We start from the raw sequence: 15613 nt of genomic DNA on the forward strand, positions 1-15613 counted from the left end.
AGAGAGAAAGATCTTAGAGATCTTTTTTCTCTAAGATCACCTCTTCTGTAGTGAGGTATATATACCAGGTTGACATCATCCTTCAGAGGTGTGGAAATGAACCTCTAAAATTCTCCTGAATGGCCACACAGGAGAGAGAATTCTGAACTTGGCGTCTGTACATTTGTGTTCTGACCTAGGCTTCCCAAGAGCACAAAGCCGATTCCTCATCCTGATAAAACCTTTATTTAGGTTAAAGTGAATTCCTCTCCAGCAAAGTCCTGGCAAACAGTCTTTCATGAGATTTCACAACAACAGACCTTTATCAAGCTTGGCGAGTTGCCAGGCCGATATCTTCCAAACACCACGCTGTAACAGCAATTACTTGGCAAGAAGTCAGGAACAGATCTTCATTCTAATGAATTAAAGTAATTGTCTCCTGCAAATTCCACTTCCCTTTCGCTCCTCTTTATTCCCTATGGGAGGAGCCATTCTCCGTCCACCTGTGGCTTTACTCCCAAGTCGGCCCTTGTTCCTTAGCTGTTCCCTTCTCCTGGCAGCTCTGCGCATGTGCACATTGGGAAGAGGCTGCAGCTGCTCTTCTGCCCCACTCATATCTGACTCCGAAGGCAGCAGCAGATCCGACCATAACATTGAACTTTTATGACATTTACTTACTGGGCCACCTCGCAACCCAGGCATTCCAGGTACACCACGTTCCCCATTCGGTCCTCGAGGGCCAGGAGATCCCGGGAAACCTCTAACTCCAGGTGCCCCGATGTCTCCAGGAGGTCCAGGAAAACCAGGCTCTCCACAGATGCCTTGCTGCAAAAGGACACAAGCAGTGTTTCTTAACTTCAGCAACTTTAAGATGTGTAGACTTCAATTCCCAGAATTCCCCAGGGGGTGCACCCATGATTCAATTCACAATCGGAAGTGGAATGGCTGAAAGTGTCATTGTAAGTTGACATAGTCATGGAATTTTTCGCTTTACAGCCGTGTCACTTAGCAAACAAGTTGCTGGGCCCAATTACAGTCCTTAACCGAGCACCACCTGTATTAAAATCCCACCAAACGGTGAGAAGCAGAAGTAGAAACAGATGCATCCATTTAAATTTTTAATCTGGTAAATATCCAAAAATATAACTCCTATAAGCAAAAGCTCTTTTGGGATCTCCCAAAAATTTTTAAAAGTGAGAAGGGTCCTGAGAGGAAAGTGGGGAAAAATCTAGCTATTTTAAAAGCCATTGATGCAAAAATCTTCCAGTGAGTAACAAACGAAGCTTTGTATTATGTTAAAGAAAATTGCCTGATGTTTGCCTTAACGTTTATTATCTTTTTTTTATTCTTTGCTATTTGAAGGTGTTAAAAATGTAAAATAGTGTAATTATATAGTATATGCAAGGGATAAGCTACAGAAATATTAAAAACTATTTTTATATAAAGTTACAGATCCACCAAAATTATCATTTTGTTCTTAGCCTAAATAACCCGTTATTCAAGCCTTTTTCCCCATAAGAACAAATATTTCTCATCCCTAATCATAAAAGTTATTATATATTTTCCCATATTTATAGATAGATAGATAGATAGATAGATAGATAGATAGATAGATAGATAGATAGATAGATAGATAGATAGATCCAACTAACTACACTGTTCAAAATATGATATAATAGCAAATAATTACCTGCCCCTTTGGTCCAGGTTCCCCCAATTCACCCTAAAAATAAAGAACAAAGAGAAACGTTTAGCTGATGGCTCCAAATAGGTAAGAGGTTTTGAGACTTCTGGAGAAGAACAATTAACCGGTGGAACGGCTTGCCTTCAGTAGTTGTGGGTGCGCCATCACTGGGAGCTTTTAAGAAGAGACTGGACAGTCACTTGTTTGAAATGGTATAGGGCCATGATGGCGAACCTATGGCACCCATGCCACAGGTGGCATGCAAAGCCATATTTGCTGGCACGCCAGATGTCAGCTCCAGCATGCATGAGCACGCTGGCCAGCTAATTTTCGGCCTTCTGGAGGGCCAGGGAAGGCCATTTTTGCCCACCCCAGGCTTCAGGAAAGTCTCTGGGGGCTGGGCAGGGCAAAAAACAGGCCCAACAGGCCAACCGGAAGTTTGGAAATGATCTGTTTCCAGCTCCCGGAGAGCCTCCGGGGTGTATGTATGTTGGGGGGGGCTGTTTTCACCCTCCCCAGGCTTCAGCAAAGCCTCCAAAGGCTGGGGAAGGGTTGTGCATGCATGTGCCAAGGGGGGGGGTCGCACGCACATGCGGAGGTGGGCAGGGAGGATTGAATTGGTATTGGCATGCACACAATTTTGGCACGCCATAAGAAAAAGGGTTGCCATCACTGGTATAGGGCCCACTGCTTGAGGAGGCTGGCCTAGAAGACTTCCAAGGTCCCTTTCAACTCTGTTATTCTGTTATTCTATCAAAGAGCTGGCAAATTAACCAGCTTCTCGGAATTCCTCTCTAGGCAGGGAGAGGACACCGGTTCACCCACATTCACTCCAGACGGGAGACTGTTAGACATGATCTCCAGCAGGTTTAGAACTCCGGGAGCCAAGGGAATAGCCATCTTCACTCTAACGCCAGTCAGCCCGTTTGAAAGGATACTGGAGTCACCTATTTCCTTTCTTAGTCACTTCTGGAAATTGCTGGTTAATAATTAAGAGGGATGAACTTCAACTTCCGCCTGCTGGCTGGAGAATTCTGGGTGTTGAAGTCCAAACCTGTTAAAGGGGCTGAGATTAAGAAACTTTGCTGTAGATCAGCCCCGAGTGCCAAAATGAAAGCGAGTGTGTGCATGCGGGAGAGTTCCAGAAACTGGAAGAGCAGCTCTCTGGCGGGCAGGCACGCACCGGGAAGCTGATCTTCCGGTTTCTGGCCCTCATGCGTGCGTGAAGACCAGCTGATCAGCAAGCACGTGCGTGCTGGAAACCGGAAGCTCAGTTTTCCAGCATGTGCGTGTGCACCAGGAAAATGTTCTTCTGGTTCCCGGTGCTCCCACCCATGTGAAGACCAGCTGGCTGACACGCACGTGCGTGTCAGAACCCAGAACAGCAACAGGCGACGGCTGACATGCCCGAAGAGATGGCTCTGCATGCCACGCATGCCATAGGTTTACCATCACGGCTTCAGATCATCTCACCTTCTGCCCCTTTCCTCCAGAAAGGCCTCCAACACCAGGATTCCCCTATAAGAAAAGAAGGATCAGGCATTATAACAGTCCTTTCACCACTGCCACTGCCTCGTCAGGCTGCTCCAGGTAAGGGGACAGCATTGCGCAGGTACAGCAAGGAGCACATTGTGACTATGGAGAACTGGACCTAACTCAGCTTCTTCTCCTGCCCCCTGCAGGAAATAAACTTGTTTATTTCTGATTTCTTTTTTAACAGTTTGTTTATATATTTTCACATTACATACGTAAGTGCTTGTCTGGATCAATTTATTTTTATACAGTAATACTTTTCCCCATCCCAATTTTTAACTTTACTGACCAACTACGTATTTATAAAACAAGTCCCATGTATGAAAATACTCTGCCTCTTCTTTTTCTTTTGATGTCAATCTATCCATTTCTGCACAATCTAATTTTTTTTTAAATTATATCATCCATTATGGGCATTTCCTTATTTTTCCAATATTGTGCAAATACAATTCTTGCTGCTATCAAGACATGTAATATTAAGTATAGGTTCCCTTTATCATACTTTTCAGGTATTATGCCTACCAAGAATATTTCTGGATTATAATCTATACGTTTTCTCCAATCATGTAAGTATTTCTGTCCAATATTTCTTTGCTTTTACACATGTCCACCACATATGATAATACGTTCGTGGTGTCTGGTTACATTTCCAACATTTGGCAGGCATACTTTTAAACATTTATGCCAATCTTGCCATATTTATTTTTTATTTCTAATTGACCTCACACAGGCCAGACAATCAGAGGGCCAGATGTGGCCCTGGGACTGTAAAATGCCCAAGTCTGATCTAGAAGGTCTTAGATGAAGAGGGGCCCGCTAGCTATTGGAGCAGAGAGAAGATGCTTCTTAACTTTTAAGTTTGGAGATAGTTTGACCTCTGGACAGACACATCCACAGGATCTGAGGCTTCAAGTCAACAGAATGAAAATAACATTGTGGGCATTGCAATGATTGATTGCTCCCCTTTTATACATATCAGTCTTCAGATCTGTTGGTGGAATTGATAGGGTTAAGCTCATTCAGCCCTTTTGGGGATCAAGGGGTGGCTACGTAGAAGGGTGCTCCCTCCTGCTTCAATTCCTCCCCTATCTGAAGATGAATCAACTGCAACCTCTGAAATTTAGCCATTTTATTGTAAACCAGCAATGTAATTTCAGGATCCTGGGGTGGAAGCAGCAACTGGGGGTGGGGCTGCAAGAAGCCCCTCTAATCCATATCCTAGAAGCCCATTTGAGCTGCAGCTGACTCAAATAATCAGCTGATCGGAGAGAGAGCGCTGTTGATTTTTTGCAAAAACAGATTCTTAGCTCATCATGCAGATTGCATGGGGAAAAGACATTTAAAAGCTTCAGAGAAATTCTGCCTTAATAAATCTATATCTATATATCTATTATATTATTGTTTTATTGTTTATACTGTATAAAAAAGGATGTCTGTCTGTCTGTCTGTCTGTCTGTTCAAGCATAACTCTGGAACGTCTCGAGCAATTTCGACCAAACTTGGTACACAGATGACTTACCCTCTGGAGACAAACACTGTGGGGGTAAGACACCCCTGAAAGGGGGGGGGGTATCTGTGTCTGTATGTGCATGTGTGTTCCAGCATAACTCTGGAAAGCCTGGGCCTTTAAGGAGAGCAAGTGCAGTGCCCTACTGCGGCAATTGTTTGTGATGTCATGGGAGGGTGAAGGGAGCCTGATTAGGCCAGTACAGAGGCCTTTGACTGAGCGCGCCATGGCCTAAGCAGATCACCCACCCCCAACTCACTATGGCGGCCCAATCTCGCAGGAAACAGCTTCGGCCTATGTTCCCAGGATCATCCTTCGCCCTAACTCAGGTCTAGGCTTCCCTCATACAGTAGGCCTGCAAAGTGCCAGGATTGTAGACAAGGCGGGAAAGAGGAGTGCATGGGAGGGGGAAGGGAGAGGGCAGGAATGATGGGCATGGGAGTAGGGGGAAGAAAAGCCCCTCTCAATGGCTCCCTGTCAGACAAACGCTTCAACGTCTATAAATACCCAGGCAACGGCAGGTCATCAGCTAGTGCATTAATAAAAGAAAGCTGGACGGTTCTTATCTCACTTCCCCACATTTTGTATTCTAACCCCAAATTGTTGGTCTTAAAGCTCCTAAAAAGAAGTCCGTGTGAATCTTACATCCATGTACTGCAGTGGAGAGAGTCCGATACCCGTTTTTTTCCATTATCCCAACCCATGTAATCTTCCCACTTGCCCACATGTGCCGAGGCTTTCTGAGCTAAAGGAAATCTTTCTGGTTTTCCTTATTTATTCCATAGTTATTGACTAGGCTGCATCTGCTTTTGTTTCTCCATTGATTTCTATTGATTAATTGTACAACTCTTTATATGCTTTGTTAGCCATCTAGGGAATATTTTATGCTGAAAGCACTGGCAGAACAAAACTTAAAGGAATAAAATATGATCAAAAGAGTAGGCAATAAATTGCTGGTTGCTTCACCAGGGTAGCTGTGTAGGAACGATGATTAAAAGGGAAAAATATGCAACAGATGTACTTACGATATCGCCTTTGGATCCACTTTTCCCCGGGAAGCCCTACAGAGAGGAAAAGGGGAAAATATGAAAATTAGAAGATGTGGAATCTATTGCAGCACTCTGAGAAGATTTTCAACAGGTTTATTCCAGATGGTTTGGGATTACACAATTCCCAAATTGAATATCCAGGAAAATCAGATCATCTAATATAATTTGGGAATGACTAGACTAGGCTACCGCATCCAGCGGTGATATAGTCAAGCGGGATGTGGTGGCTCAGTGGCTAAGATGCTGAGCTTGTTGATCAAAAAGGTTGGCAGTTCAGTGGTTCGCATCCATAGTGCCGCGTAACGGAGTGAGCTCCTGTTACTTGTCCCAGCTTCTGCCAACCTAGCAGTTCGAAAGCATGTAAAAATGCAAGTAGAAAAATAGGAACCACCTTTGGTGGGAAGATAACAGCGTTCCATGCACCTTCCATTGAGTCATGCCGGCCACATGGCCACGGAGATGTCTTCAGACAGCGCTGGCTCTTCAGCTTTGAAATGGAGATGAGCACCGCCCCCTAGAGTCAGGAACGACTAGCACCTACCTTTACCTTAGATTATGCCAGTTAAGGGATTCTAATGGATACCTGGTTGGCAACTATAGAAAACCAAATAATTCTGATAGTTCTTATATTGTTCTTACTGGCGGCAAACAAATTAACAATCCAAGTCTCTATTCCGGGCCATCAACTTCAATGTTATCCGGATTAGGACAAGTCACCTTTTGACTTATTCGGGGTCTCAATGAGGACTAAGAGTGCTAAGAACTGCCTTGTGGGCCGATGGTGGTAGGGCTGAATAAAGGAGTGGGCAGAGCTATCACCCAAAGTGATATAATGCTATAGGAGAATGACCTTGGAGGTAAGAGATGCTGCCTAGAGAATGGTCAGATAAGAGAGGGCATAGCCCACAGCTGCATAATGAAAGAGGTAAGCCTTCCCACTTAGACCAGGTAAGAAGAAACAACAGATGACAAATATCTGTAACCCAGGTTTAGGAGGAGGGTGGCTTTCTCCGAGCCTGTGAGTTGGTTTCCAAATATTCCGTTACCAGACTAGGTAACATCTTCAATGGAGGTTAGAGGGTGTCGGTGATCTTCTGTTTATAAGGACCTCAGATGTGGGTATGTCAAGTGAGGGTCTTGTGACAGGTCAGCTGTGAGTCCTCAGTGAGTCTTGTGATGGGTTTTGTAAAGTGTCTTGTGATAAGGAGATTGCATCAGGTCACACTGACCTACAACCAGCCTACGAACCCCTGAGAATCCAAATCAATCACAGTCAACCAGAGACAGCACCGACCTTCAACCAACCCACGCAATCCCCACCACCAGCACCTCCCAACGGCCCTGACCTGATCTAACCTCTCTATCACGAGACTCACTGAGGACTCACCACAAGACCCACACTTGACACACCCACACCTGAAGCCAAGGGTGAAATCAACTTACTTTCAGTACCAGTTCACAAATGTGAGCATGTGTGCCACCTCCGCGTATGCGCAGGACCTTCTGGAACATGATGACTTCTGGGCAGGTGGGCAGCAGATGTGGGCTCCTACCGGTTCAGACTGGTTTGGCCAAATAGGTAGTACCTTGGCGGCCTGGGTTGCTGGCACCGGTAGTGACCCAGGCCTGCCATACCCCCAAACCAGTTCTCCTATGGTGGTGCCATCTTGTTTTTCAGTTGCAGAACAATTTTCATTGCAATTTTTTTTCATTTTTTAAGGTTTTGCGCATGCAAAAATCTTTTTATTTGCAAATGTGCATGTGCACCGAACCGGCAGTAATGCCGGCAGCAATGATGGGGAGAATCTCCTGCCGCCACCGGTTCGCTCAAACCGGATGGAACTGGTTGAATTGCACTATGGTCTGAAGCCCTTATAAGCATAAGAAAATGGCACTGACCTTCCTCTGAAGATGTTACCTAGCCTGGTAATGAAATGGAAACCAACCCACAAGCTTGGAGAATGAACCCTCAACCACAACCAGATGAGCTAATTCTACTTTACTATAAGGCTGCATAAACAGAATATTACAAGCACAAACCACCTTGAAAGCCTGAGAACTTAGGGAAGGTCCTTTCTGACTCTCTTTCTCCACCCATTAGGCACCCATAAGGCTCTCTTATCTGTTCTCTAGGCCAAGCAGTATGGTGGCTTAGAGGTGGAGCTCTCGCCTCCCAATCAGGAGGCTGAGAGTTCGATCCTAGGTAGCGGCAGATATTTCTGTCTTTGAGTGCAATGAGTAATTGTGTGTTACTGGAGCTCCATTCAGTAGCCCCGCCTCCACTCTAATGCAAGGGATTACAGGGTTGTTAAAATAAAAAATAAATCTGTTCTCTAAGCAGCAACTCCTCCCTTCTGTCTGTCAAAGTCATTCTCACATGCCATTAGAAGTGGGCAAGGTCACCATTCTCTCTTTCTCTGTCTCTGCCTCTCTCTGTTTCTCTCTCTCCCTTCCACCCTCTCTCTCTGTCTCTGTCTCTGTCTCTCTCTCTCTCTCTCTCTCTCTCTCTCTCTCACACACACACACACACACACACACACAAACAACCTTTTGGAGTGGCACCTACATTCTGAAAATCAGTAATATAACACATAGGAGTGCTATGACCACAATAACTCTTCTGAATGGCACTCAAAGATCTTCACAATTAAACATTTTAATTAAATATTTAAAGTGGCCAAATTCTCATTACATTGCTGCATCTAATCTGTTCTGTTAGGACATACAAGCTATTATCAAATCTGTTTCCCCCCCCCCCCCTGTTTTCATGAATCGGTTAACATTTTAAGCTTCTGGGTGCTTTGTGATGCTACGTGAAATCATGGAACACTGCTGGAAAAATCTGGCTGCCAGGAAAAATGGGGATTGCAAAGACAAAAATCTTGCAAAGCATTTTGTTTTTTAAAAAAAAAAAAAAAATCAGAGCTTTCAAATGACCATTGCTGATCACAGTATTTTCACTTCAGGTCAGGAAGATCAAAATATTACCTTGCTGCCTTTAACTCCTGGGAGTCCCTGTGGCCCTAGAATTCCAGGGGTGCCCTGGTCTCCTTTAGGGCCCTGAAAGGGAAGAGAGAAGGAGGAAATGGGAGGCAGAAAAAAGAAGACAAGAACAAAGACAGACACACACACCCAAACAATCTCTTGCTTCTACAATAAAGCCTGAATTTTTCACTCAATGGGTTTTAATCAATAAAAGAGATTATTTGAAGCTCAGGGTTGAACTGAGGGGTCCTTGGAGCTCTCTGAGCTTGCTTGTTTTCTTGCAGATGTTTCATGATCCAACTAGATAACATCATCAGTGCCCTTGCATATAGAGAGCAAACCCCACTCCCTTCTAGCACTGATGATCTTGCTTAGTTTGGGCAATGAAATTGCTGCAAGAAAACAACTACCGTATTTTTTGGAGTATAAGATGCACCGGAATTCCCCCCCTAAAAGAGCGTGGAAATGTTGGTGCATCTTATATACCAAATGCAGCCGTTTTTGGCCTTCTGAAGCCCCGCCCCGTTTTTTGTGAGAAACGGGTGAAAAACAGGCCATTTTTCCCAAAAACTGAGCCGTTTTTGCCTTCCCCCAGTCTTGCTGAATCCTGCAGAGTCCTTCTGGGGGCCGGGGAGGACAAAACCCTTTTGTCTTACTTACCTCTTCAAAATCTTGGTGTGTCTTATACACCGGTGCATCTTATAGTCCGACAAATATGGTAAGCTCAGATAGCACCAAGGGACCCGCTCAATATGTTTTGAGGGGATGGAATAGGATGGCAGGGACAAAATTGAATTTGCCAAAGAAAATTTTTTGGTGAATCAGTCCAGATAATGTCTGTAGATTGTGTGTATTTGGATTTAATGCATCCTTTCCTCCCAGTTGGGTCATAAAATCAAAGGTTTACAGTATCTGCAGGCCACAAAAGAATAGCTGGCCAAGATTTTATGCGACATAGCTTAGCTACTTTCACAGGCTGTCTGAAAGATATACAATTCATAAAAGCAAAGTGTTGTTAATTAAATAGCAATAACTTCTACCCTGCCTGGTGGATACATGCTAAAGCCATAAATGGAGGGTGGGGGAGATAACTCTGAAGTCTGATGTGGCCCATAGCCCCTCTGCTTTGCATCTTGAATGATGTAGAGCAGGGGTCACCAACCTTTCGGACCTCAGGGACCACTAAATTCATAATTTTAAATCCCGCAGACCACTAATATGATCTGCCTAATGACCAGCTGGGTGGGCGTGGCTAGGTGGTCATGTCACTCACGTCAAGGGGTGCATCATCAGCCTTTACTCACCCCTCCTCTCCCAGCTACTCCTCGCCTCCCCAGCTGGGCTCCTAAGGGCCCCAACAGGAAGCAGTTGTTGGAGCTAAGCAGCCACCACGAGAAAGAGTTGGCAAAACAGCTGGCTCAGTTCAAATTGGATCTGACTGAGGAGGCAGCTCAGCAGAAGCACCTCACTAAGGACTATGAGCATAGGCTTTCCAAGCAGAGGGAAGGCCTGTGGGAGTGCAAGGCCAGGTATCGGCGCCTGGAGGCTCAGTGGGCTGAGATGGTCAGCCAGTTCCAGATCATGATTCAGTCCCACTGGAACGAGGCCCTCTGGCTCACCACCATCCCCTCCCATAAGTTGTTAGCCGCCCTGAGTCCCCTCAGGGAAAAGGGCGGCCTATAAATAAACGCAACTGAAACTGAAACTGAAACCAGTTGGTGACCGCTGATGTAAAGGATCTAAATTCTTTAGATTAAATTCATTAAATTCAATATGAATCTTTGCATTAGCTATTGATCTGGGCCAGTTTCATTTTTTCCCAAATATAAGGGTGTTCTCCAAGAGTAAGATGATATTTGTAAATTTTTGTTCCATTCAGTTGTGTCCAGTTTTGGAGAGATTGGACAAGTTTCCATAGTTTTCTTGGCAAGGACTTTCAGAATTAGTTTGCCATTGCTTTCTTCCTTGGGCTGAGAGAAAGTGAGTGGCATGCCCAAGGTCACCCAGCTAGATATGTGTCTAAGGCAGAACTAGAACTCAGAGAATCCCAGTTTCTGACGATGCCTTCACCACTACACAAAACAGGCTCTTTTCATAGGGTTAGAGAAACCTAAACAATTAGCAATGTTAAGTGTTCTTGCCTTAAATATAGCTGGCCCTACTATCAGGCATGTAAAAATGCAAGTAGAAAAATAGGAACCACCTTTGGTGGGAAGGGAACAGCGTTCCATGCACCTTTGGCGTTTAGCCATGCCGGCCACATGACCATGGAGACGTCTTTGGACAGCGCTGGCTCTTTGGCTTAGAAATGGAGATGAGCACCGCCCTCTAGAGCGGGGAATGACTAGCACATATGTCCGTGGGGAACCTTTACCTTACTAGCAGGTAATTTGGCCCAGATGATTGACAAAGGCTGCATCCACCTTATTTACAAAAACATTTCATTCATGCTGAAAAGAAAAGGCACAGAAAAAATGCCCATCCAATTGCTTAAGGAGCTGAGGTTTCCCAGGATCTCTGTTTCCTTCTTGGCAGGAAGAAAAAGGGGGATCTGTTTGGAAACAAGGGGTCATACTCACCACTTTTCCCTGAGGACCTGGAGGTCCCGTAGGCCCCCTGTCACCCCGATCGCCCTGCAAAAGAGCGGAGGGAAGATATTAGATGGTCATGGGCAGAAGGAATAACCTTGAGGAACAGGAGAGAGAGCTGCAACCAAGACAACAGTCAGATAAGGAAAAATCTGAATAGGGCTAGAACTGTGATCTACATAAGAGACTCAGACAAGCTCCTCCTTGGCCCTCAAAGACAGAGAGAGAACCATATTCAGCCTTGCAAGGTTCTCTTTCTATAACTTGGTAATAAAAGCCGTTATTAACAGGCATGGCTTCCAACCCATGGTGCCAAAGTTCTGACTACGGCACCAGGCTTGATAACATTGGAAATTGTACCTTTCAGAGTGGCAGCGTATAATAAGAAAAAGAAGTGCATGGATTACTACGACTCAGAACACCATGAAGATTTTGATTTCATTGCAAGAACTCGCATGCAGAAACTGGCTCAAGAAGGTCAAAATCCTCTGGAAGGTTTCATGGCTCCCAAAGCATGGACTGTGCTGACAGAGTATTACCAATCTTTGGAAAAAGTTTAAGCTGTTCTTATTAATTGCAGATCAACCTTTGATTTATTGACAAGACAGGGGGAACACTTAGAAATGGAGATGAGCACCGCCCTCTAGAGCGGGGAATGACTAGCACATATGTCCGTGGGGAACCTTTACCTTACTAGAAAACACTTTCTAAGGCTGCTTTGTTGCAGCCTCCATCAGAAAACCTTTCCTAAATATCTTCCTTAAAAATCATTCTCTGCTTTTCTTATGTGTTTTGTTATATATTGCTAACAAACTTTTTAAAAATGTCTTCTCCTTATTTACGTTTTTTTTCATTATAGTAGGTTTTTTTTTAAAAAAAAAACTTTGTTTTAATATTATATTTACTCCTCTTATTTGACCTGAACTTTTCTGGGATGCTGAAATTTACTTTTTCTTTTCTTTTCACTTTATGTAATGGAATTCCAACACTGTGTTTTATAGTTTAAGGAATAGCTATTATAATCTGATTACATGAGCTAGAAGGTGGTGTTGAATTTGATCATCATAAAATGGCTTTTAATGTATTACACTTGTACTTTTCACTCTGGACTTTCAGTTCTTATATGGAATCTCCAAAGTAACCTTGGATTCGGAAATTAAACGTTATTTGACTTAAAAAAAATACAGCAGGCATGACTTCCTAGTTGAGTCTACATTGAAAGACTGAATCAGGAGATCCAATTCGCCATTCACTCTCAGTTTTCCACATAAAACAAAGGTTCAGAAATATGTTGTTGTTGTTAGTTGAAAAGTCGTGTTTGACCCATCGCGACCCCATAGACCATGTTCCTCCAGGCCTTCCTGTTCTCTACCATCCGCCGAAGTCCATTTAATCTCATGCCGACTGCTTCTGTGACTCCATCCAGCCTCCTCATTCTCTGTCGTCCCCTTTTTCTTTTGCCCTCGATCATTCTCAGCATGAGGCTCTTCTCCAGGGAGTCCTTCCTTCTCATTAGGTGGCCAAAGTATTTGAGTTTCATCTTCAGGATCTGGCCTTCTAAAGAGCAGTCAGGGTTGAGCTCAAAAAGGGTGGAACTATACCTTCCAGAAGCCCCAGCCAACATGAGCCATGATGAGAGAGGCCAAAAGTTGCTATTCCATCCTTGAAGGACCATTATAACTCATAGTAACTCCAGCCTAAATAGAAGATCAAGATTTCCAAAAAGAGCATTGCCTCTTAAGAGGAGGTGGATGGAACACCTCACAGAAGTCTTAGGGGAAAAAAATCAATCTTTGGAAAATTAAATGGACAACTGACATCCACCCCATGATGGAAGAAAGTCTTTACTTCACAGGGGAAATTTTGGAATATTAAACTAGTAGAGTTGTAAATATTGTAAGTCTATAATTCTTTGCAGACTCACTTTCACACCAGCGATGCCTTGGAGACCAACTGCTCCTGGTGGACCGGGCTCCCCCTAAAAGAGGCAATGAAGAACAAAAGAAAAAATATGTAGCATTTTGCTGGAAAAACCTGCGGCAGGAGAAATAAATACTGAATCAAAGAAAAAACATGCATGCTATGACAGTAAGTCAGAGTTATTTACATGTGATTTGTTCAGCTCAGCACAGCTGGTGGCCTTTGCTGGCTTGCTTGCATTATTTCATAGGACAATGCTTCCCCCTTCTGGTGGTGACTGGAAGTGCAGGCATCACAATCATTAATTTCTTGGAGGGGGGGATTTGAAACAACCAGCAAATACCAGGTAGAGTCTGGGACTTTCTCTCCAGAGAATAAATCTTTATAGACAAGAAAGATGACATGAAGATGTGTTTGGAAAGTAAACATTTAGCTGGCTCAGGCTAAATGATCTGAATAGAAGTTCTTAATGAGACACCAACAGGTTGTAGAATCCACTGAAAAAGGAAGCTACCGTATTTTTCGAACTATAAGACGCACCTTTCCCCCCGCAAAAAGAGGGTGAAAATCTGGGTGCGTCTTATACACTGAATACAGCATTTGGCCTCCCAAAACCCCTCCCCCTTTGGAAAAATGAACATGCAGAACAGTGGTGGGTTCTGGATCCCGTTCCAACCGGTACAGTTGAAACGGGCCCAGTGGCATCCACAGCACACACATGTGTCTTACTGCTTCTGTGAGCCTCCGCAATGCTTCAGCTGTTAAGCGGAGTGTCGCACAGGCGGTAGACGCACCATGCGCAGAAGCGCAGAAGCCTTAAAAGACAGGTAAGGAGCTCGGGCGGGCAGTGGGACCATCCGGAGCATTGTACCAGAATGGTATCTGGTGCTTTGGGCAGGCTCCGGCACGCCCATACCGGGGCATACCATCTGCAATCCACCACTGGTGCAGAGGGGTTGGGAGGCCTGCAAAGTGCTCCTGGGCACTGGGGCCATTCTTTGCTCGTTTTTGCCCCCCAGGAGCACTCCACAAACCTCACAAAGCCTATGCACGCCCAGTCTTTTGCAAACAAAACCCAGGCTGTTTTTTTACTCGTTTTTGCCAGCGCCTAGAAGCTCAGCGCACCGAAATGGTCAGCCAGTTCCAGGCCATGATGCAGTCCCACTAGAACAAGGCCCTCCCGCTCTTCGCCACCAGCAGTGCTTCCCTCCAGCCTTCGGCCAAAGCCCCCCACCAGGAGGCTGAAGCAGACCCCAAGTCGGAATTTTTGCCCCCCTCTGACCCGCACAAAAAGACCCCGAAGACCCCGACTCTGCAGCAACACAAACATTCATTTCACATATCTGGCCCAGGTAGTTTGAGGATCTGTGATTTAGTGCAATATAAAGAATGCAAATAATTTTTCTGCGGATTACCAACATTTTCTTGTGGACCACCAGTGGTCCAAGGGCCAACAATTGGTGACCGCTGATTTTAATCCCTTCCAGGGGTTCAGAACCCCAAAGCCCTCTGGCTTCCCTAAAGCTTTATGGCAGATCTGGGCAATGATGCCCTCTGAGAAGGCAGGAAGCCTGAGATTTGGGGTTGGGGGAGGGCAGGTCTCCTTCTGCAGGGCCCTCTGAGCTACCCCTGCACCAACAGACACAATCTTGGCTTTCATGACTATGAAACCTGGAAACAGTGAGATGGAAGGGCAACCAATGAATTGGTTTGGGAATCATCTTGGTTTAAAAAAAAAAGATGAATGATGCCATACAAAAAAAGGGAGGGGAAGATATAGGAAACAAGAAAAGCGATGAAAATAACATTTTTTTCCAATGCTCTCCAAACTGAGATGTAGAGAAGAGAGAGACGAAAACCTTCTTTTACTTACAATTTTCCCAGATGGCCCAGGTAAGCCCGACGGGCCACGGGTCCCTGATTCGCCCTAGGAAGACATGAAGAAGAAAATGCATACAATCCATTCCCAACTCATCAGAAGTGCTTGGAGGAGGTAAAATGAGCTAATAATTCAAGTGACAGGAAGAGGAAGAAGCTGAAGTTCCTACCTTCTGTCCAGGACCACCTTTGCTCCCAGGAGTGCCTGGCAAACCCTTTGGGGAGACAAGAATATATCAGAATTAGAATGGAGCTAGAAGGGACCTTGGAGGTCTTCTAGTCCAGCCCCCTGCTCAAGCAGGAGATCCTATACAACTTCAGATAGGTGTCTGTTTAGTAAAACCTCCAGTGATGGAGCACCTACAATTTCTAGAGGCTAGCTGTTCCATGGGTTAATTGTCCTCACTGTTAGGAAGTTTCTCCTTAATTCCAGGTTGCTTCTCTCTTTGATTAGTTTCCAACCATTGTTTCTTGTCCTGACCTCCAGTGC

The 15613-nt window shown here is 44.8% G+C and overlaps 1 protein-coding gene across 1 annotated transcript in view; it reads right to left on the bottom strand.

Annotated features, from left to right (window-relative positions):
- COL9A2 (collagen type IX alpha 2 chain) overlaps window positions 1-15613 on the bottom strand; it is a 69741-nt gene that overhangs the window by 9543 nt on the left and 44585 nt on the right. Inside the window, exons 20-28 of the mRNA XM_087728378.1 lie at window positions 15294-15338; window positions 15119-15172; window positions 13250-13303; window positions 11317-11370; window positions 8741-8812; window positions 5729-5764; window positions 3137-3181; window positions 1670-1702; window positions 658-804 (exon numbers count right to left, since the gene is read on the bottom strand). Coding sequence (XP_087584504.1) covers window positions 658-804; window positions 1670-1702; window positions 3137-3181; window positions 5729-5764; window positions 8741-8812; window positions 11317-11370; window positions 13250-13303; window positions 15119-15172; window positions 15294-15338 — 540 coding nt within the window. The remainder of the gene's footprint in view (window positions 1-657; window positions 805-1669; window positions 1703-3136; window positions 3182-5728; window positions 5765-8740; window positions 8813-11316; window positions 11371-13249; window positions 13304-15118; window positions 15173-15293; window positions 15339-15613) is intronic.

The sequence above is a fragment of the Thamnophis sirtalis genome, unplaced genomic scaffold (genome assembly GCF_051295495.1).
Source record: "Thamnophis sirtalis isolate CommonGarterSnake01/CBP01778 unplaced genomic scaffold, rThaSir2_p1.2 scaffold_13, whole genome shotgun sequence".
In the NCBI taxonomy this organism is placed as follows: domain Eukaryota; kingdom Metazoa; phylum Chordata; class Lepidosauria; order Squamata; family Natricidae; genus Thamnophis; species Thamnophis sirtalis.